Source organism: Physella acuta, unplaced genomic scaffold (assembly GCF_028476545.2).
Source record: "Physella acuta isolate Inbredline_101_S28 unplaced genomic scaffold, ASM2847654v3 ptg001828l, whole genome shotgun sequence".
In the NCBI taxonomy this organism is placed as follows: domain Eukaryota; kingdom Metazoa; phylum Mollusca; class Gastropoda; family Physidae; genus Physella; species Physella acuta.
Window position 1 is genome coordinate 192,501 of NW_026733337.1, and position 25,000 is coordinate 217,500.

Sequence of the window (25,000 nt, forward strand, 5' to 3'; positions counted from 1 at the left end):
TAACAAACTAATTTGTCATCTAAATAATTCATATTTGATGTCAGATTGCATTGTCATTGGGTCTTGACTCACATGCCGAATTTCAGAGTAATCGGTAGGTTGGAAGTGCTCGATATTTCATTCGCCTTTAGACACAGGGGGCAAGATAAAAAAAAAAGCTTGTAAAAACAGCTTCCACAAAATAAATCTGAAGTGACATTGTTGGTTTCACACAAATTGTGTTTTCAGCTACAAAACAAAGAAATCTTAGATATAAATGATCGAGTGTCATGATACGAAGAGAGGTGAAGGGGAGGGGGGAAGAAGGCAGTGAGAGAGAGAGAGAGAGAGAGAGAGAGAGAGAGAGAGAGAGAGAAAGAATCTTACTGTAACATCTTTAGTAGGGACACATCCAGGAGTGAGCGAGTGGGTGGTCTTCTTGGAGCAGTTGGTTGGGGACCAAACCACGTCAGTGAAGTTGTAATAAGTTCCAGACAAAAACTGAAAATACAGATTTGAACACATCTATACATCCAAGTTGAACAGTCAGAGGGCCTCACAAAATTCAAGTCATTTGACTACTGGTGTGGGGCTACTGGAGTGGGGCTACTGGAGTGGGGCTACTGGAGTGGGGCTACTGGAGTGGGGCTACTGGAGTGGGGCTACTGGAGTGGGGCTACTGGAGTGGGGCTACTGGAGTGGGGCTACTGGAGTGGGGCTACTGGAGTGGGGCTACTGGAGGGGGGTACTGGAGGGGGTACTGAATTTGGGTTACTGGAGCGGGGTACTGGAGTAGGGCTACTGGAATGTAGCTACTGTATTGGGTCTACTGAAGAGGAATACTAGAGTGGGATTACACCTATCACAAGAAGTGAATCTACATTACACACATATAACAACAAGAATTGAATCTAAAACACACACATATATCACAAAAAGTGACTCTACAACACACACATATCACAACAGGAAGTGAATTAAGAACACACACATCATAACAAGAAGTGAATCTACAACGCACACATATCATAACGAGAAGTGACTCTAAAACAACACATATCACAAAAGGTGACTCTACAACACACACATATCTCAGCAAGAAGTGACTTAACAACACACACATATCACAATTGACTCAATAACACACACATATCGCAAGAAGTGTCTCAACAATACACATATCACAGCTAGATGTGACTCAACAACACACATATCACAGCTAGATGTGACTCAACAACACACACATATCACAGCAAGAAGTGTATCAACAACACACACATATCACAGCAAGAAGTGTATCAACAACACACACATATCACAAGATGTGACTCAACAACACAAACAAATCACAAGAGACTCAACAACACAAACAAATCACAGCAATGACTTACCTGAGAAGTGACTTGACCGATGGACACAGCTTTCCACAGGACGGGACAATCTGAATTGTTGTTCAATTTGCACTCAGCGAAGCTCAGGGCTTTTTGGACCTCGGTGCTGTTGATGTTGACCACAACTGGTTTTGCATGACTAGCTGATAAATGTTAAAATGGTATATAAAAGTGATTCGCGAGTGCGTTTGTGTGGGGTGGCCGGGGGGGGGGGGGGAGGAGGCCGTGAGGGAAAGGAAATTTTTAAAAATATAATTATTTTCTTGCCCATCAAAGAACGTTTCACGGAAACACCAACCCAATGTGTATGTGATAGTAATTCAAGCTTGCAGAGTATTAGGAGAAGGCCGGGAGGTTCTTTATCAGGCGATGCTTAAGAATATTCTAGACTTTCTAGAATAAGGAGTTTGAGCCTCGAAACAAAATTTTTCAAGATGGTTATAGTATTTTAATGTTTGTCTCTACTGACCATCATCAACGCAGAATGGATCCCTGGTAGTTACAAGTGCTTCGCTGGCGATCAGCCATGGGCGGGACCAGACTTCAACGTGGCACAGGTCAACCTGGTGGTCGAAAAAAGAGTGCGTTAGAGTGTGATACACTATGGCTACTATAGTCGTTGACTAAATCGAATCAGGCGTGTACTCTGGGCTCACCGGTGAGCATTAACGCACCCACGTTTTTTTCATTTTAAAGTGCACCCTACAATAGAGACACGGTGGCCCACGATGCATAAACTTAACCAGGGGCCATATACGGTGCCACTATTTTAGTATAACCTGTGAATCTCGATTCTCGAGAGCGCCACTTTGACGCGAATGACACTTGTGTGGTCACCGAGGAATATTCTACCCCCACTAATGCAGAGGGTGATTTAACTCAAGGGCTTCACTCAGCACGCCCTGGAGCGTCTGGGCGGTAATGTGGACAAACCCGCGCCTTAACAACTATGATTTAAAAAAATACAGCGCCGGCATTGTTTACTCTTAAATTATTCAGATTTTGAAAAAAAGATCATGTGTCTAAAAATACACGATTGGTAACACATTGATGAAATTATCTTTTAATATTGCGTCAGCATTTCTTCAGAGACCACATTAACGTGCGTGATGGGTACGCCAGTGTGATATATAGGAAAACATAGTTTCTTACACCGCTGGCAGAAAGTTGTTGATTACTTGCTATGTATAGCTCTCTGTTTGCTATTGATATTGTCGTTTGAGGAAAAATGTTAATTATTCCTAGGCACATGTCATTTGAAATATACCACAAGCCGGTATGTCAATAAGCTCAAACTTGAATGTAAAATGGTTATCTGGCACTCGAGAGGTGAAGTTTATAGCACGCTGTTAAAGTGTGTGTTTTTAAAAATTATTTTTCTATCCCTTTTAATAAAAGTAAAATAATAATCTCCTAAGAAACACATAAAGAAACTTAGTCGATTTTTAAATTGTCAATGCAACAAACAACGTTTAATAAATAATTTACAATACTTAACTAAAATCTTTCTAACAAATATGTTTTGATGAAAGGGGGTTGTTCGAGCTAAGGGGAGTAATATACACCAACATTTAAAGTACGCAGGCGTACTAAAAGATTATTGTTAGCTGTTACCTTCTTTCCAGGTGCGGTTAAGACCAGGTCCAGGTACCATTTTTCACCCTCGACAGTCTGTTTGAGATAAGGTAGATACATTTTGTTAGAACATTTCTCATTCAAATACAAGGTGCTGAATAGATTTTGTTAGAACATTTTCACTCAAATACAAGGTGCTGAATAAGACACTAAACAGGTAGGGTGAGGTTAGCAACTTGACACAGATAGTGTTACAAGCTCCGACAGATGAGGCCAGTTAACCCCACTGCAAGTAACACCAGAAACAAAAGAAATCACAACGTTTCATTCGTTGTTTCATTGTTATATTAGTTTAACATGCTTTATTGTTAGCAAAAGTGTCTGAATGTTTCCTTTTCCAAAAGAATCTGAATGTTTCCTTCCCTAAAGTATCTGAATGTTCCTCTCTCAAAAGTAGCTGAATGTTCCCCTCCCAAAAGTATATGAATGTTTCTCTCCCAAAAATATCTAAATGATTCTCTCCTAAAAGTATATGTGAAGCTATAGGTAAACATGACACATACGGTATTGTGAAGCTAGAACAAACACATTTATTACATGCGTTGAAGTATAATGAGTAATTAAAATTCAAAGTAATGCAATAAAAAAACCAATCATCTCTTGAATAGTACAGTAACACATTAAAATGATTACTTAAGTAATGTCCGGTGAAATTACCCTTGTTAAGGCGGGTCTGGTGAACATACCTGTACATAGGCTGACGAAACATTACAGAATGTTCTAATGACCCCTAGCTTCTTGTTGATGGCCTCGACTGCGAACTTGACAATGGGACAGCTGCCATTTAGTCCTGTTACCTCTCTGACTTCACCTGGTTGAAAGGCCATACACGTCGACACGACCAGCAATATGATGGACAGAAAGAAATACATGACTGCGGGCAGCTGATGTTACTGTATGTGGGCTGTAACTGACACTGTAACAAGGAAAGTGGGATTGGGAGTTTTGTTATCACAGGTAAGGGTGGTCACTGGAAGAAGTAAGGGAGGTCACTTGAACATATAAGGGAGGTTATTAAAACATATAAGAGAGGTCACTGGGACATATAAGGGAGGTCAGTGGAAGAAGTAAGGGAGGTCATTAGAACAGAAAACACACACGCACACACACACACACACACACTCACACTCACACACACACACACACACACACACACACACACACACACACACACACACACACACACACACACACACACATATATATATATATATATATATATATATATATATATATATATATATATGTGTGTGTGTGTGTGTGTGTGTGTGTGACTAGTGTTGTCTAGTCTTTGACAAAATGTGCTGGAGTGGTGAATCGTACGGTTAGGAAATAGCTCATAAACGATACATTGATCTACTCGATACTTGCGTGGCTAAGAAAGAGGGGTGGGATGGGGGTCGGCTCGGGAAAAGACTTGAAAGAGACAACAAAGCGGTCATGTACGTCAGCATAGCCCATTGTAAAACTTACTCATGGGAGATAATTCCAAGTATAGGATACAAATTCAACCACTATCACAAACACATATTAACATTGAAAAATGTACAATGGATTTCGGGTCCCTAACCTATGCCGCAAAGAAGAACCGTGCATCAAGAAAGCCCACTACATATGTAGCGGCTTCTCGTGCTATGGACTTTGTTTTTTTTTAAAAGAATTTTGAAGGGAAAAAGAACTCGGGATTGACGATTGTTAAAAATACAACTATAAATAACTTTTTAAAATATATAACAAATTTGACGACAATTTTTGAGCCCCCTTTTTGGTCCCCATCCCCTGCCCCACCCACCACAGTACACTTTGGAGGATCGGTCAAAGAAGTCATTCAAATTTAAAGAGTTGCCTATATTTTACACTGTAGTTTGTGTAATGGATTCTATTTTTTGCAGAAGAGCGTGGTATAGTGACTGTTAAATAAAGATAATCGTACCGCAGCTACAGTGTTTTTCTTTTACAAACCAAATATCAATGCAAAAATGCACGAAAATTAAATTCAAAATTAAAAAAAAATATTAATTTTGGTCAGCCGTGGGCCCCTAAAAATCCTGGGCCCCCCCGCATTGCGGGGTCTTGCGGCACTGTAGTTCCGCCCCTATATATATATATATATATATATATATATATATATATATATATATATATATATATATATATATATATATATATATATATATATATATATATATAATTTATTGATTTATTCATTGGTAGATTAATCACATTAATTATAAAAGTTCAGAACAAAGACTTTACTTAGAGTGAATAGTGACGTCACATGATTTATTTACTTTTTGAAACAACAATGGCGGTTTCATCGAAGATTGTTTTGCCCATTCAGATCTTTAACGCGTTATAAAGCTAATTTTCTGTCGGTTATAACTTTAACAACACGCCCGTTTGCTATTTTTATTTCGTTTCAACACTATTATCAATGTTTTAACAGTTCTTTTTATTGGGTCTACGACAAATTCCCGAAAGACACTTGCCCGAATGCCGTTTGCCCGAAGGCCGATTTCCCGAATGGACACTTGCCCGAATGGGACAAATGCCCGAATGGACACTTGCCCGAATGCGACAAATGCCCGAATGGACACTTGCCCGAATGCGACAAATGCCCGAATGGACACTTGCCCGAATGCGACAAATGCCCGAAAGCCACTTGCCCGAATGCGACAAATGCCCGAATGGACACTTGCCCGAATGCGACAAATGCCCGAAAGCCACTTGCCCGAAGGCTGTTTGCCCGAAAAATGTTAATATTATATATTACCAAATAATCATTTGTAATAAATTTAAATTTGTAATGTTTTTAAACAATACATGATTACCTAAGCAAAAAAAAAAGAATAAAATAACGTTATTTTTTTCCACGCAGACATTTTTAATTAATTAGTATTAAACAACACAAAAAATACCATTTTCGTTTATCTCAGGATTTTAAAATGCAATTTGCTTTATTTATTAAGTAATCGCTTCAACACATTGTCTAAACAAGGTGCATGAAATGGTGATAAAACATATTGACTATCTTTAGTTTGTAAATTCGCCGCCTAGATCGAGCCTCGTTCTTTGTGAATTGATAACCACACATGTTAAACAAAACAAAACAAAACAAAAATGAAACGAAGGCGCCTCTGTTCAATGTTGCGAGACGCCGCGTCGCCTACACCGTGTCATAAACGCCATCTAACCACTGCAACATGTTGGTTAAACAAGGTGTTCAAAAAGTTTATGAAAAGAATGTAGAGACACCGCCACCAACATCACCTTATGTTGGTTTAAGAAAAACGATTTTTTACAGCAATTTCTCAGTTTTCAAAAAAATAAAAGCTAAATTTTTAAAAATATGAACAACTTTGTTTTTATGCTTAGAATTGTGTTTATTATCAATATTTAAAACTTGAATTGATAAAGAATGTCTATTTGGTAATATCATTTCTTTTCTAATATTAACATTTTTCGGGCAAACGGCCTTCGGGTAAGTGGCTTTCGGGCATTTGTCGCATTCGGGCAAGTGTCCATTCGGGCATTAATCGCATTCGGGCATGTGTCCATTCGGGAAATGGGCCTTCGGGCAAACGGCATTCGGGCAATTGTCTTTCGAGAAAACTCCCCTTTTTATTTTATTATACAATACATTTCTCTAGATCTACAGATCAGCTGTCGAAATAAGGAAAAGTTATGAATCTAGATCTAGATCTAGGTCACTAGACTTAACGTAAATTCTAGACAGGGGCGTAGCGAGGGGGGGGGGGGGCGGGGGGTGCGGACCGCACCGGGTGACACCATTTAGGGGGGTGACACCAAGGCAAAAAATGGCAAAATATAGAGAGAAAAACTTGAGGGGGGGGGTGCAAATCGAAAGTTTTGAGGGAGGGGGGGTGCAAATCGAAAACTTGAGGGGGGGTGCAAATCGAAAACTTGAGGGGGGGGGGGTGCAAATCGAAAGTTTGAGGGGGGGGGGTTCAAATCGAAAACTTGAGAGGGGGGGGGGTGCAAATCGAAAACTTGAAAGTTTGTCCCCGGTAAGGGTCGCAACGCCTCTGGGGGGGGGTGATACCATTAAGTGCCGCACCGGGTGACACCCGACCTCGCTACGCCACTGATTCTAGATCTAGACTTAATGTAAATTCTGCATCTAGAATAGAGATCTAAAATCTATTTCAGGCCTTAATTATTTTATATAAATCTTTCTTTAGCTTCAATGATCATCTAATTCGAGAATGCAGGGGATTTATCTATCTAGGTTCTATATCTAGATCTAGATCTAGAGTTACGGCAAAAACTAGAATCTAGACTCAACGTAAATTCTACATTTAGAACCTAGAACAAGTATCTATATACTAAACTATTTCAGGCCTTAATTATTTTATATAAATCTTTGTTTGTTTAGCTATGGAATAGGCTAATTTGGGATATAGGCTCCTAATTGAATTTAAAATAATAGGACCTATTCACGTAACTGGTTTCTTACTTTAAAGTACATTATAGGACTAACTCTACATTGGTTAATCAGTGCCAATATAGCAAAGATGGTAGTTGAATGGCTACCATGATGGTGGTACGGGTTCGAGACACATCACGACATAGTAATTTTATTTTTTTCAATTTTTGTTTTTTTAAACGTGAATGAAGAAGTTGCCTATCGGGACCTCGAGGGACACAGAGCAGGCCAAGTAGAGTTCACCTGTTTCTTTGTCCTCAGCATACAAAGGGATAGTGTGGTCAGAGACATGCTCGGCCGGAATAGTTTTTTTTTAAAACGATAAAAGCATGTTGTCTGAGACTTGGCGGGTCACTGGACAGGTAAAGTAGAGATGAGTAGGTCACCTTTGACTTCAGTATGAAAGGATAATATGGTCAGACTCATGCTCAGCCGGAATCGGTGTTTTAAAAAGATAAAAAACGTCTTTTACTGGATATTTTGTGATGATAAGGGACAGACGTGATATCATTTTTTGACCACCTCACCCAGAGGCGTAGCGACCCTTCCCGGCGCCCGGGGACAAACTTTTCGATTTGCACCTCCCCCCTCGATATTTTGATTTGCACCCCCCTCAAACTTTCAATTTGCACCCCCTCAACATTTCAATTTATTTTTCCAACCCATTTTGGTGCCCCCTCAGCTCGGCGCCCGGGGACATATGTCCCCTCGCCCCCCCCCTCGCTACGCTACTGACCTCACCATATCGTATCTCACATTAGACCAACATATCGTATCTCACATTTGACCACCTCACCAAATGGTATCTCACATTTGACCCCCTCACCATACGGTCTCTCAAATTTGACCACCTCACCAAATGGTATCTCACATTTGACCACCTCACCATACGGTATCTCAAATGTGACCACCTCATCATATCGTATCTCACATTTGACCACCTCACCAAATGGTATCTCACATTTGACCCCCTCACCATACGGTCTCTCAAATTTGACCACCTCACCAAATGGTATCTCACATTTGACCACCTCACCATACGGTATCTCAAATGTGACCACCTCATCATATCGTATCCCACATTTGACCACCTCACCATATGGTATCTCACATTTGACCACCTCACCATATGGTATCCCATATTTGACCACCTCACCTTATGGTATCTCACATTTGACAACCTCGCCATACCGTATCCCACATTTGACCACCTCACCATATGGTATCTCACATTGACCACCTCACCATATGTTATCTCAATTTTTTGACCACCTCGCCATATGGTATCTCACATTTAAACACCTCACCTTATGGTATCCCACTTATGACCACCTCACCATACGGTATCTCACATTCGACCACCTCACCATATGGTATCTCACATTTGACCACCTCACCATATCGTATCCCACATTTGGCCACCTCGCCATATCATATCCCATATTTGGCCACCTCACCATATCGTATCCCACATTTGACCACCACACCATATGGTATCTCAATTTTTTGACCACCTCATCATATGGTATCCCACATTTGACCACCTCACCATATGGTATCTCACATTTGACCACCTCACCATATCGTATCCCACATTTGACCACCACACCATATGGTATCTCAATTTTTTGACCACCTCACCATATGGTATCTCAATGTTTTGACCACCTCACCATATGGTATCTCACATTTGACCACCTCACCATATGGTATCTCACGTTTGACCAACTCACCATATCGTATCCCACATTTGGCCACCTCGCCATAACGTATCCCATATTTGGCCACCTCACCATATCGTATCTCACATTTGACCAACTCACCATATCGTATCCCACATTTGGCCACCTCGCCATATCGTATCCCATATTTGGCCACCTCACCATATCATATCTCACATTTGACCACCTCGCCATATGATATCTCACATTTGACCACCTCACCATATTGTATCCCGCATTTGACCACCTCACCATATCGTATCTCACACTGGACCACCTCACTATATCGTATACCACATTTGACCACCTCACCATATCGTATCTCACATTTGACCACCTCACTGTATGGTATCTCAAATTTGACCACCTCACCATATGGTGTCCAAAATTTGACCACCTCACCATATCGTATCCCACATTTGACCACCTCACCTTATCGTATCTCACGTTGGACCACCTCACCATATCGTATCCCACATTTAACCACCTCACCATATGGTATCTCACATTGACCACCTCACCATATGGTATCTCAATGTTTTGACCACCTCACCATATGGTATCTCACATTTGACCACCTCACCATTTGGTATCCCACATATTACCACCTCACCATACGGTATCTCACATTCGAACACCTCACCATATCGTATCACACATTTGACCACCTCACAATATCGTATCTCAATTTTTTGACCACCTCCCCATATCGTATCCCACATTTGGCCACCTCACCATATCGTATCCCACATTTGGCCTCCTCACCTTATGGTATCCCACATTTGACCACCTCACCATATCGTATCTCACATTGGACCACCTCACCATATGGTATCTCAATTTTTTGACCACCTCACCATATCGTATCTCACATTCGACCACCTCACCATATGGTATCTCAATTTTTTGACCACCTCACCATATCGTATCCCACATTTGGCCACCTCACCATATCGTATCCCACATTTGGCCTCCTCACCTTATGGTATCCCACATTTGACCACCTCACCATATCGTATCTCACATTGGACCACCTCACCATATGGTATCTCAATTTTTTGACCACCTCACCATATCGTATCTCACATTCGACCACCTCACCATATGGTATCTCAATTTTTTGACCACCTCACCATATCGTATCCCACATTTGGCCACCTCACCTTATCGTATCTCACGTTGGACCACCTCACCATATCGTATCCCACATTTAACCACCTCACCATATGGTATCTCACATTGACCACCTCACCATATGGTATCTCAATGTTTTGACCACCTCACCATATGGTATCTCACATTTGACCACCTCACCATTTGGTATCCCACATATTACCACCTCACCATACGGTATCTCACATTCGAACACCTCACCATATCGTTTCCCACATTTGACCACCTCACCATATGGTATCCCACATTTAGCCACATCACCATATGGTATCCCAAATTTGGCCACCTCACCATATCGTATCCCACATTTGGCCACCTCACCATATGGTATCTCACATTTGACCAACTCACCATATGGTATCCCACATTTGACCACCTCGCCATATATCTCACATTTGACCACCTCACCATATGGTATCTCAAATTTGACCACCTCACCATATCGTATCCCACATATGACCACCTCACCATATGGTATCTCACATTTGACCACCTCCCCATATCGTATCCCACATTTGGCCACCTCACCATATCCTATCTCACATTGGACCACCTCACCATATTGTATCCCACATTTGACCACCTCACCATATCGTATCCCACATTTGACCACCTCACCATATGGTATCCCACATTTGGCCACATCACCATATGGTATCCCACATATGACCACCTCACCGTACGGTATATCACATTTGACCTCCTCACCATATCGTTTCCCACATTTGACCACCTCACCATATCGTATCTCACGTTGGACCACCTCACCATATCGTATCCCACATTTAACCACCTCACCATATGGTATCTCACATTGACCACCTCACCATATGGTATCTCAATGTTTTGACCACCTCACCATATGGTATCTCACATTTGACCACCTCACCATTTGGTATCCCACATATTACCACCTCACCATACGGTATCTCACATTCGAACACCTCACCATATCGTTTCCCACATTTGACCACCTCACCATATGGTATCCCACATTTAGCCACATCACCATATGGTATCCCAAATTTGGCAACCTCACCATATCGTATCCCACATTTGGCCACCTCACCATATGGTATCTCACATTTGACCAACTCACCATATGGTATCCCACATTTGACCACCTCGCCATATATCTCACATTTGACCACCTCACCATATGGTATCTCAAATGTGACCACCTCACCATATCGTATCCCACATATGACCACCTCACCATATGGTATCTCACATTTGACCACCTCCCCATATCGTATCCCACATTTGGCCACCTCACCATATCCTATCTCACATTGGACCACCTCACCATATTGTATCCCACATTTGACCACCTCACCATATCGTATCCCACATTTGACCACCTCACCATATGGTATCCCACATTTGGCCACATCACCATATGGTATCCCACATATGACCACCTCACCGTACGGTATATCACATTTGACCTCCTCACCATATCGTTTCCCACATTTGACCACCTCACCATATCGTATCTCACGTTGGACCACCTCACCATATCGTATCCCACATTTAACCACCTCACCATATGGTATCTCACATTGACCACCTCACCATATGGTATCTCAATGTTTTGACCACCTCACCATATGGTATCTCACATTTGACCACCTCACCATTTGGTATCCCACATATTACCACCTCACCATACGGTATCTCACATTCGAACACCTCACCATATGGTATCCCACATTTGACCACCTCACCATATGATATCTCACATTTGACTACCTCACCATATGGTATCTCACATTTGACCACCTCACCATATCGTATGTCACAGTGGACGACCTCAACATATTGTATCCCACATTTGACCACCTCACCATATGGTATCTCAATTTTTTGACCACGTCACCATATGTTATCCCACATATGACCTCTCACCATATGGTATCCCACATTTGACCATCTCACCATATTGTATCTCCCATTTGACCACCTCACCATATTGTATCTCACATTTCACCACCTCACCATATTGTATCCCATATTTGACCACCTCACCATATCGCATTCCACATTTGACCACCTCACCATATGGTATCCCACATTTGACCACCTCACCATATGATATCTCACATTTGACCAACTCACCATATGGTATCCCACATTTGACCACCTCACCACATCGAATGTCACAGTGGACGACCTCAACATATCGTATCCCACATTTGACCACCTCACCATATGGTATCTCAATTTTTTGACCACCTCACCATATGTTATCCCACATATGACCACCTCACCATATGGTATCCCACATTTGACCACCTCACCATATTTTATCTCACATTTGACCACCTCACCATATTGTATCTCACATTTCACCACCTCACCATATTGTATTCCATATTTGACCACCTCACCATATCGTATCCCACATTTGACCACCTCACTATATCGTATCCCACATTTGACCACCTCACCATATGATATCTCACATTTAACCAACTCACTATATGGTATCTCACATTGGACCACCTCACCATATGGTATCCCACATTTGACCACCTCACCACATCGAATGTCACAGTGGACGACCTCACCATATCGTATCCCACATTTGACCACCTCACCAAATGGTATCTCACATTTACCAACTCACCATATGGTATCTCAATTTTTTGACCACCTCACCATATCGTTTCCCACATTTGACCACCTCACCATATTGTATCTCACATTTGACCACCTCTCCATATTGTATCTCACATTTGACCACATCCTCATATGGTATCTCACATTTGACCACCTCCCCATATTGTTTCTCACATTTGAGTACCTCACTATATTGTATCCCACATTTGACCACCTCACCATATTGTATCTCACATTTGACCACCTCACTATATCGTATCTCACATTTGACCACCTCACCTTATGGTATCCCACATTTGACCACCTCACCGATGTGGCGGAAATGTGGTATATTTGTTTAAAATGTGTCATTCTTTTGATGATTTTTAGCTAAGGTTATTCGTTTCAGTATGTCTGAAGATGAAAATCTATCAATGTAATGAATAAAATTCGTATTTTATATAACAAAATATAAAATGTTCAGTCGATTAAAATCTTTCAAAATATGTAAGCAATATGCTGTAGGTATGTTGTCGTGACATATTTTGTTGTGCCATATTTTGTCGTGAGATATTTTGTCGTGAGATATTTTGTCGTGAGATATTTTGTCGTGAGATATTTTGTCGTAAAATATCTTGTCGTGAGATATTTTGTCGTGAGGTAATTTGTCTAGGATAGTTTCTATGATATTTTTTTAGTTGACTTGTCTTTGAGAGTGAGTATGTAAACGTGAATGTGTGTATGTGTGTTTGTGTGTCAGTGTGTGTGTGTGTGAGGGAGAGAGAGAGAGGGATGGAGACAGAGAGTGGCAATTTAACAAAAATGATACTGGAAAAACCATTGGAATAAGTAACAAACTGAACCTCATTTAAAAAATGTACATTTACTAACCATATTTTAGAAGCAACCAGTGTAAAAAAAAAAGAGAGGTTAAAGCGACATACCTTCAGATGAGGAGCACTAAAACCAAGATAGCCAGCTGATCACCAAGTGCGACTTTAATGTTTTCAAACTGTGATTGAGACATCACGTGATGCCACGTGGTGATCACGTGAATCCACGTGGTGTCAGGGGATTCTCAAACAGCTCAACCTGTCTTGACAAGTAATTTAAATTTATTCTTGGAAAACAAGGTAGCAGATTGAAAAGAAATCGATTGAGGTATTAGCTTAAAACGTGGGGACCCATGACACGTTGGATCTGGACTATGAGTAATCCCTCACAGCCAGCTCTAGCTAATAAGGTTTTCAAATATCAACATCATTAAAGCTATAGATCAGTGGTTCGTACACATAGTTCGATCAAACCCCAGGGGTTCGGTGAGTCAGTTTCAGGGGTTCGGCGGAGGTAAAGACACACACCCGACTGATATGATACAAGATCGGATTTTGTCAGTGCGAACGACAGACCTATCAATAGTAGGGTTCGGAATTAGCATATGGCAGTGGTGGAGTTCAGTATTTGGGGAGTTAGCATTCGGCAGTAGTGGGGTTCAGTATTTTGGGAGTTAGCATTCGGCAGTAGTGGGGTTCAGAACCTACAGAAATGACAAGAGCCGCTGCTATAGATCCTTAAAATTACAACCTATACGAAGCAACCACGTTAACGTTATTTAATCAACACCTTGATTCTTTGACCTCATCAGCTCTAATAACATTAATCTGTATTTATTAGCCTAAATCCATACATTCACTGACCTAATCCTAACTTATCGCACAGGCTTAACGTGTTTGCATGCCGAATTTTCTAATACCTTCGTTTTAACATCTAATTTAGTGTTGTAGGATTACATTAACAAACAAATAGTTGGAAATTGATAAAGATAATTTAACAGCTATCTATCCCATTTTTTGTTCGGCTTGTATTGGCTTGTCTTAACGAATCTTAGATATAGCTAAAACTGGCTATCTCTAATCCTCTGATTGCTGCAGTTAGCACTGGGTATGGCTAATCCAATTGATTGGTCTTATCTAATCTTTGGTACAGTTGGCACTGACTTGGTCTCAGGATTAGTGTTAGTGTTTGAAAAGGGATAAGGCAGGGTTCAGGCATGGGTATACACATAGTTATACGGTTAGGTTTAGGTTTAAGCCTAGGTTTAGATGGACTCGAGTTCAGGTTCGGGTTTAGTTTTAAAGTTGAGGTTAAGGTTAATGTTAATGTTTGGTTACCAATTCAGGTTAAGGTTCATGTTAGGCTTCTGGTTCTTGCAGAGATTCGGGTTCGATTACGGTTTCTTGTTCAGGTTAATATTGAAGTTGATGTTGATGTTGATGTTAATGTTTATATTGATATTGATATTAATGTTTATGTTGTTGTAGGTGTTGAAGTTAGGTTAAGTTCAAGTTTAACGTAAATGTTAAGGTTTAGGTGTATAATTAGGTTGATGTTTGGGTTTAGGTTTACGTTTAGGCTGAGGCTAATGTTGAACCTCAGGTTAAGGTTGAAGATCAGATTCAGGATAAGGTAGAGGTTGAGGTTTAAGTTAAGAGATAGAAAACAAGAAACATTATCAGCTTAGCGCCCATAGTATTTATCTCGCATCGGGCGAATTATCTAGACTTAAATATTCCTAAATTTTAAATGTTTTCTAAGGGTACATGAATTTTAGCTTTGTGAAGAATTCACTAGGAAAAGATTTAAAAATAAAATAAGTAATATTTTAAAGCAGATCGGATAATGCGGTTCATGTATACAATCACTGCAATGAAAGTTTTAAAATAATTAATTAAGTATTAATTGTTATATTAATTTAATTTAGCGAGATCGTCGCGTCTAATGCTAGCTGGCAGTCAGCTGTAAATCTACCTGTTGTGTTAACTTTATCTGATTTTAAAGTGGCATTTACTCAGTGGCATTCAATCGTGGCATTCAACAATTGTCATTTAGTCCAAGTGTTATTGATAGAGATCTTGAGAACCTCTGACACGTAGATGGATCTGGGCTGTGAGGCCTCACCGGTCACCCCCTCCACCCACAAGACAGCTAGAGCTGATACCGTTTTCAAACATCCACATCATTAAAGCCATATATCCTTAAAGTTACAGCCTATAGGTGGCATCCACGTGAACTCAATTTTTTAACACCGTGATTCTATTACCCATCCCGTAGCTCTAATAACCTTAATCTGTATTTCAGTCCAAAGTCAAACAGCCACACCGAGGACCTAATCATAATACAGGTTCTGTGTGTTTACATGTTAAGTTTTAAAACACCTTCATTTTGAAACGTCATTTAGTGTTGCATGATTACATTAGCAAACTAATAGCCTGTGATTTATAAAGGTCTTTTGTATAATAATAATTAAACTCTGTTGAAAAAGATTTGCGATGGGTACAAATTTCCATCTATCCCATATCGGTATAGCTTACAAGATTATGGTCTAAAACAATCCTTAGTACGGATAGCATTCGATTAATCTAATCCCATGTTTAGTGTAGCAGGAATTTTTAAAATGAAAAGCAGTTACACTTTCTGATCCTTCTACTTCCCTCGTACCGCACTCTTGTAAACTGATGAAGTTTTACAACCGGTTCCACAGATTTAACACATTAGACTGAGAGCGAATGTGTTATGCAACAGTTGAACGCGTTTTTCTACAGGATGACAGAAAACGGGAAAACGTAGTTTAAAATTTTACGGAGGTGGGGAGTAGGGGGGGAGGGGGGGGGGGGAGGGAGAGTCATAACATTAACAGTTGTAAAAAAATGGAAGTCGTATCGGCGAAAATAATTAACGGGAGACTAAAGCCGCTAAAAGGGTGTGAATTATATGGCTTAACCTGTGGTCAATTAGAAGCTAGTGGCGCTCACACTAGCTGTCAGCTAAAGACCCAGGCAGTAGCTTTCAGCTAGACTGGCATTAGCTAGCAGCAAGAATCCTTAGCCATAAGAAAAAGCCTTAAATTACAAAAACAATTATAGAACTACGTCTTTTTAACACTAAATTAAAACATTTTTTGGTGAGTGTGATTGGAAAATATAGCTCGTTTGACCTTGTGAATGTAACCTACATGTCCATGGGGTTCAAAAGTTCATAAGGTCGCCAGGTATGTAGTTGTCATCTAAAGTCATTTACCTCACAGCTATACTGTCTCCATCTCCAGCTATACTTTGGCAACGATGTCCATGCTATTTGGGGAATACCCAATGAAGCAGACGAAGGTTACGGAGGAAATATTAACTGTAGATTTTGTCACAATAAACAAGACATCATGGACAACATATCAGCTTGCAAACTCAAGGTGCTAAGATGCTTAAAACATCAAATACAAAATTTAAATGATCTGAAGTGGGTGACAATGTATGCATCCGTATACCAGATGTTGACAGAGGTTGTCATAAGCGTCAAGGGCGCTTTCTACAATTAGGAACGGAACACGGTGTTCTAAAACAACTGTATGCTAGAATTGAGTTTTTATTCTTCACGAAAAACTGCTCTAATTGTCGTCAGTTTGCACTGAGGAAAAACAATACGAACCATCGCATCTTCACAATCATTGACCGGCGGCCAAGGCTACACTCGCTGCAATTGCATAACCAAGTGCACAACAAAGCACTGCAAGTGTAAAAATAAAAAACTGCTATGTAATTCTAAATGTCATAAAAGTTTAATTCGTTGATTGATTGAGACTAAAGTACAATTTAAAAAATTGAATTTTTCTGTCATTTACTAAAGAATATTCAATGAAGACTTAATTTGATGATCCTTACGGTTTAAAAAAAAAAACCAAAATCAACTCATGATCTTCTAATTCGGACTTTGGCGGTCGTCCCTAGCTAGTTGATCTTCTAATTCAGACTGGCCGGTCCACCATGGCCAGTCCGCAGATTGGCCGGCCAAAGGCCGAAATCAAATAAAGTTTCGGACTTTGACCGGTCAATGGGAGGCCAATATTGGCAATGCGTGCTTTGGTCGACTTTGCGCTTTGACCGTAGCATATATATATATATATATATATATATATATATATATATATATATATATATATATATATATATATATATATATATATATATATATATATACATATATATATATATGATACATATATATATATATATATATATATATATATATATATATATATATATATATATATATATATATATATATATATATATATATATATATATATAATTTTTTCGGGGAGGCCCTTTTTTTCGAGTTCCGCCACTGCGTACAGGATTAGATTAGCCAGTGATAAAGCTAATCAGACTCTGTTAACAGGTGGCAAACAATGTTCCAATCATTAGGTCTATAGCTAGCACTGGCGTTGTCTAGACCCATCATTAGTAGGCCAATAGCTAGCACTGGCGTTGTTTAATCTCATCATTGTTGTTGCTAGCACTAAGTTTAATCAAAGTTCGGCTGAGCTACTATAAGAACATATCAACCTCAACCATCTCTATCATAAGAGGCAGTGTACCTGGGGTCTACCACGCTTTGTACGAGGCGCCCTGTCCAGAGTGGTGTATACGTCGGCTTTGTACGGGGCGCCTTGTCCTGAGTTGTGCATACGTTGGCTTTGTACAGGGCGCCGTGTCCAGAGTGGTGCATACGTTGGCTTTGTACGGGGCGCCTTGTCCTGAGTTGTGCATACGTTGGCTTTGTACAGGGCGCCTTGTCCTGAGTGGTGCATACGTTTGCTTTTTACGGCGCGCCGTGTCCAGAGTGGTGCATACGTTGGCTTTGTACGGGGAGCGATACTCGCCCACGCTCACAGTTTTTCTTTTAAATATTTGTCTCCGGTGGTGGGACACTTGAAACGTTGGGGGAGGAGGGTGATTTTACCTATACATTTTTTGTATACAACTTGGCATACTGCCTAAAAACCCATAAAAGCATAGGTGGAATATTATAAATAATTAACTTTCGTAATTAATTTTTATAATTTAATTACGATACATAATTTAGTTCATAACGAAATTCTTATTTAAACGAATGATATACTTTGTTTTTTTTTTCTGATTTTTTATGAAAATAGTATAAAAATAATTTTAAAATAGTTAATTTAAAAGGTGGCCTCCCTTGTACGTAGAACCAATGACGTAGTCTTTGTTTATTTGTTTATTTTTTTCACAAACAATGGAGGCGACTGAGTAAAGTCCCAAAGGTATTCCAGAGGCCCATTTAATATTTAAAAGATCATACACGTAGTAAAACTCAGAAATAAATAATAATCATTAAAAAAGTTTTAAAAAACCCACGTTTTCTGATTGAACTAAAAAGTAGAAAATAAATGCCATAGGCCCTACATCACAATAATGCAAGCGATCACTCTACTATAAGCGATGAAAAACGTGGGGCGCCGAAGTAAAAGTTATATTACTATTGATTAGATAATACTATTGACTTTTATTAGGGAGCTTGTAGAGAGTCAACAGTATTAGAAACTGTAAGAAAATCACGGCGCCCCACGTTTTTGCTCGCTTATAGTAGAGTGATCGCTTGCATTATTGTGATGTAGGGCCTATAGCATTTATTTTCTACTTTTTAGTTCAATCAGAAAACGTGGGTTTTTTAAAACTTTTTTAATGATTATTATTTTCTACTTTTTAGTCTTTGTCTGTTTGTTTGCATTAAAATCTTGCTATCGATTTTATCTTTTCACTTTTTTTGGGTAAACGAAGACAACTCGTAAAAAGACAACTCGTAAAAAGACAACTCGTAAAAAGACAACTCGTAAAAAGACAACTCGTAAAAAGACAACTCGTAAAAAACACGTTGTTTGAATACGTTACTGACTAGAACACATAGATTTGAACCCGTGTCGAGTGGGATAGCAATCGTGTGCCCAACCACTCGACCATATCGTCTCCCCCAAACTGGCCTACCTCCTGTAAGTTTAAACTCGGTTCAAGCTAAATTCTCTGCCCCTAAGCCTGTGGCGACATGTGATCGTTCGCTTCACTGCGCGCGAGGTACGCGTCGCTGGTTTTTTTTCTAATGGCTAGCAGAGGAGAATTATATATATAGATTATATAGCGGTCTAAAATGCTCAATAAAATGTTTCCATTGATCAATTTAGTAATAATAACAATTGAATATTCAATGGTCATCCAAAAGAAAGCTTCCCTGAAAATTTCAGCGCGCTAGCTAACTGGGAAGTGCCAGAAATTTCGATCGCAAGATTTGATTGGAAAGACAAACAAATAAACACACAGAGAAAGCAAGTTAAAGAAAACGTGGGAAAAAAAAAAAAATAAAAACTTTTGTTGTGTTATGTAAAAACTTTATCTGCAAAGTTTTGCAAACAAATAGTTATCGATCACGGAGTTCCTGTACATCCAATCAATATTGTCTTACGAAAGTGAAACATAACTTAGGCTTGATGAAAATAAATAAAAATGTAGCCTTAAACTCAACAAATTATTTTTCAAGTTCTCTGGATTTGCAACTTTTATTGGATTGATTATAAAAATATTAAATTTCTGAATTAATTTTAGGCTTAATTTTTAATTTTTTAAATATTTTTACGGTCGCTTTGATTGCAAAATCTAAAAAAAAAAATCACGTTTTTAATCCATGTCAACTATATGATGGAAGGATTCTCGTCAACTCGGTCGCCTCCATTGCTATGTTTATATAAGAAAATACGGCATCTGGATAAATTTAACGGCCCTAAGGGGGTTTTCAGACGGTAATAGTTTTTTTGTTATCCTTCAGGGTCGGGCTACGACCTCACAAAATATTAAGGGTAATCGTTTGGAATTTTTAATATATAGCTCATATACGGAGAATTTCAATCGCGGTCATCTATAGAGGTGCATGCAAAAAATTAGCCAGATGTACAGAGGTTAACAATCCTAAAGTCTTTGTTGAAAATACAATGATTATATAGAGAAATACGACTGGTCAGTTTAGACCACTTTACAATTTTCCCCGGGATACGGCAAGTTTTTCCTAACATCCCTAGGCGTTTTTTATACCACCTCACAAAATATCAATGAGGGTCGTTCGGCAAATGTTTTTTCAATATATAGCTCATATGAAGAGAATTTCACTCGTGCTAAATTTTAGCTCCCGCCGAGGGTTTTGAGTCGGGAGGGGGAACCCCGTAGCCTCTGTCCAGTTGACCATCCACGCACATTTTCGCACACAATAAAATAATCCAATATAAATCTACTATTCACCCGTTCACATTTATATAGACCAGGCATACTGCCTAGCTTCGATTAGGTTTTCAAAATACATTTGAGAATTTGAATGCTTAATTAATTAGTGATGGGCTGGCTTAAGTTTAAACAGTCATTGTAATTTGAGAGAAATTGCTGGAATGTTCGCAATTTATTACTTGAAAGGTAATTAGAACTACAAAGGTTCCCTAAATAGTATAACTGATAAGTTATATTACATCGACTTTTAAAAATAATCACTACAATTTAATTAGGATATTCACCTTAATTATTAACAAAAATATTACTTAAATCAATGCCATACTTCGTCATTTTCTGTTTGTGTTTAAAACAGTATAAAATAGTTTGAAAAATAATTTTTAAAAATAAACTTTCTTGTAAATTTAACGAATGACGTAGTCTTTGTTTACTTTTTTCACAAACAGTTGCTATGCTTATATAAGTAAATACGGCATCTGGACAAATTTAACGACCATAAAGGTTTTTTTTCGACGGGAATAAAGTTTTTTGTTACCTATCCAGGGTCGGTTTACGAAAAACGATACTATGAATATAAGGAAATAATGCCTCTGGTCAGTTAAAACATTGTTCCGGAATTTTACAGAGGGTAGAACCATTATTTCCTGACCCCCTGGGGCCGATGTACATCCCCAAGAGTTTTCAAAGGGTTCCTACGTGGGAAATGTATTTCGATATATGGCTAATATAAGGAGAATTTCACTCGTGGTCACTTTTTAGCTCTCGCCGTGCGAGCAGTGGCTGACCGATAGTTTATCAATAAGACCGATGCATTTACCCAGGTTTATGGAAAAAATGAGCCAGATGTACAGAGCCAAAGTCCTAAACATTGTTTTGAAAATAGTCATCGTTTTTCACCAAATTAACAATGTTTATGTAGGGTATTCGGACCGGACAGTTCTAAAGACATTCCGGAATTTCGCCGAATAAATAATATTTTTTTGCCACCCCTGAGGGTCGGTCTACGACCTCAGGAGTTATGAAGAGGTTCCTACGTCGGCATTTTTTTCTCGATATATAGCTCATATAAGGCGCCGGTCAGTCGAGGTCAGTTTTGACCCCCCTAATCATGGACTTTGCGGCCAACCGGCACCGGTCCCCGTGTTCTATCGCTAAGAAGCAGGATCCTGCCAAATTTGAAGCACCTGCGGCGCCGGGAGGGCCCTATCGGGCACCCGACCACATTGCTTTATATATATATATATATATATATATATATATATATATATATATAGACTACCCGTTATTTAGTTAGATAACTGTGAGTTTCGGGGGTCACTTATCATCACAAAATAACCTGACCCCACATTCAAAAAGACGTTTTTTTTTACTTTAAAAAACACCGATTTCGGCTGAGCATGGGTCTGACCACACTATCCCTTCATATACTGACGTTACAGGTGACCTACTCAACTCTACTTCACCTGCCTAGTGTCCCGCCAAGTCTCAGGCAACATGTTTTTATCGTTAAAAAAACGATTCCGGCCGAGCATTTCTCTGACCACACTATTGGTTCATATGCTGAAGACAAATAAACATGTGAACTCTTCTTCACCTGCCCTGTGTCCAGCGAGGTCCCGATAGGCAACTTCATCATTTACGTTATGAAAAACAAAAATTGCAGAAAAAAATTAATATTGTCGTGATGTGTCTCGAAACCGTACCACCCGCATGGTAGCCATTACACTACCATCTTAGCTATATGGGCACTCGATAACCATTGTAGAATTATTAGTCCTATAATTTACTGCAAAGTAGGAAATAGGTCCGATTATTTTAAATGTAATTAATTAGGGGCATATATCCCAAATTAGCCAATTCCATAGCTAAACAAACAAAGATTTATATAAAATAATTAAGGCCTGAAATAGTTTAGTATAGGAACCCCCCCCCCCCTGTTGTAATGTGAGCGCTTGGACGGGGTCCATGCTGAGCGTGGACGAATGAGGTATGACGATCCAATAGAGTATAGAACGACTGACTTCTACTTTTTGCCCTACATGTGTTTCCATAACAAACCTTCCCCCTTGTTTGTCGAAGTCCCACTGACCGTTAGCCCTACACACCTGACCAAGCGAGCACATTATACACGCGCTGATATTTAAATATTAAATAGTATCGTGGCTATTTTGGTCTTTGTTACTTGAAAAAAATCTAGATCTGCGCCGTCTTAGACTTTGACACAAATTATTGATGTAGACTATGATTTATAGATGTGAGCGGGTGAATGGATTATTTTGTATTATTTTATTTGTTGCGAATCTGGGAGTGCATGGTGGTCCAATGGGGAACGGCACGGAGTCCCCTTCCGTCCGAAGCGGTCAGTATAAATTGACCGCTCGGAGTGATTTTCTTCCTTTTTTTGACCCGCGGCGAGATGTAGGTCGGGTCAGGTTTCTGTGTGGGCGCGTGGCGCACCGCACGCGTTGGAGTGAGGTTGCTTGGGCAACTTGGCTGGGTGTTTTGTTATATATGAATTGTTTTGTTTGGTGTAAAAAGTTTGTTGTGTACGTATTGTGTTCTACGTAATGTATTGTACGTAGTGGTTTTACGTAGTGTTTTGTTTGGTGTGGACTTTTGGATGTCGAGAATGGATGAAGGGAGGTTTCTGTGTGTCAGGGCCTGGACCATCCTAGACATCATAAGTCGGCGCAACACCAGCAAATGGTCAAACGTAATGTTTTGTTTGATGTAAAAAGTTTGTTTCGTTTGGTTCTGTTTTGTGTCAGTTTTTACCTATCCTTTTTTTATAACTTTTGGTTCCATGCAATAAATTTTATTAACTGTAAAAGTTTTTGTTTTATTTTAGTAGCTTATAATTTAGACTAAGGTTAGGGTTTAACCACTGTGGGTTCTACCACGGTTGCACTGACCGGACAGATTAGTTAGTTAAGCCTAGAAGGGTAGATTTTAAGGTATCCCCCCCCCTAGCAGGGCTTACATAGATACTTGAAAAAAATATCCAGATCTGCGCCGTCTTAGGCTTTGACACAAATTATTGATGTAGACTATGATTTAGATACTTGAAAAAAATATCCAGATCTGCGCCGTCTTAGGCTTTGACACAAATTATTGATGTAGACTATGATTTAGTTACACGACCGATCAGAGTCTAGAACTAATGTTTTTTAAACTGAAGCTTTAATTGTTCGAAATGTTTAAATTATAAACTTGAAATACCGTGAAATGGTTTAGATAATTGCCGCGGTCAAAGCCCCCCCCCTCCCCCCCGCACGTAAAAAAACAGTTTTGTTTTCTTCGACGGGCGGTATACAGCTTCCTTTCTGATACATTTGCCATGAGAACTGCCGATTTAAAGTAGGCCTATAAACTACATTATATATGCACTTTTAAAATTTATTTTTTAAATTATTAAATTTAAGTATTTTGTGATTTAATTCCGCATGTGGTCTCCACATTGACCCGACCCCCCCCCCAACGCCCCCCACCTCCCCCCACCCACCAACAAGAGTTGATTTGGCGTGCTTGCGTAGTTAAATTTAATATGAAATTGTATTGAAATGTGATAACCTGAGAATGACAGTCCCGCAGCCTTTGGTTATTTTATTATTATGTTCAAGATGTTGTAGGCTTGACGTTGATTTTTAAAATAATTCTAACCATTTAGATATTTCTTTACATAATTTAAAGTAATTTCGATTTTACTACACAATTTAAGAAATTTGATATATCTTTACACAATTAAAGTCACTTAGATAATTCTTTACAAAATTCAAGTCATTTAGATATAACTTTACACATAAAAAAAAAAAGCTTGCAACAAACGTTTATTTTCCTTTTCTTTTTATTTTTTAATCAAGGTTCAAAAAGTGCTCCCCTCCTGACTGAGAAGTCAATCCAATGATGCACAGTCATCAGCTACTTCGAAAGGCGGTG

General features: G+C 39.4%; 1 protein-coding gene and 1 long non-coding RNA gene across 3 annotated transcripts in view; both read right to left on the minus strand.

The window, feature by feature from the left end:
- LOC131930702 (uncharacterized) overlaps nucleotides 1-14,051 on the minus strand; it is a 16,733-nt gene extending 2,682 nt beyond the window's left edge. The window contains exons 1-6 of one of the 2 annotated variants that reach the window (XM_059287286.1): nucleotides 13,892-14,051; nucleotides 3,692-3,915; nucleotides 2,985-3,041; nucleotides 1,840-1,933; nucleotides 1,371-1,513; nucleotides 367-480 (exon numbers count right to left, since the gene is read on the minus strand). In XM_059287286.1, the coding sequence (XP_059143269.1) occupies nucleotides 367-480; nucleotides 1,371-1,513; nucleotides 1,840-1,933; nucleotides 2,985-3,041; nucleotides 3,692-3,877 (594 nt within the window). In that variant the 5' untranslated portion in view covers nucleotides 3,878-3,915; nucleotides 13,892-14,051. Of the gene's footprint in view, nucleotides 1-366; nucleotides 481-1,370; nucleotides 1,514-1,839; nucleotides 1,934-2,984; nucleotides 3,042-3,691; nucleotides 3,922-13,891 lie in introns of both variants that reach the window. The other variant, XM_059287285.1, reaches the window with a different exon arrangement.
- A 10,843-nt stretch (nucleotides 14,052-24,894) lies between these two features.
- LOC131930714 (uncharacterized) overlaps nucleotides 24,895-25,000 on the minus strand; it is a 2,066-nt gene continuing 1,960 nt past the window's right edge. Inside the window, exon 3 of the long non-coding RNA XR_009384162.1 lies at nucleotides 24,895-25,000. This exon is cut by the window's right edge and continues 12 nt beyond it. This is a non-coding gene — a long non-coding RNA (uncharacterized LOC131930714).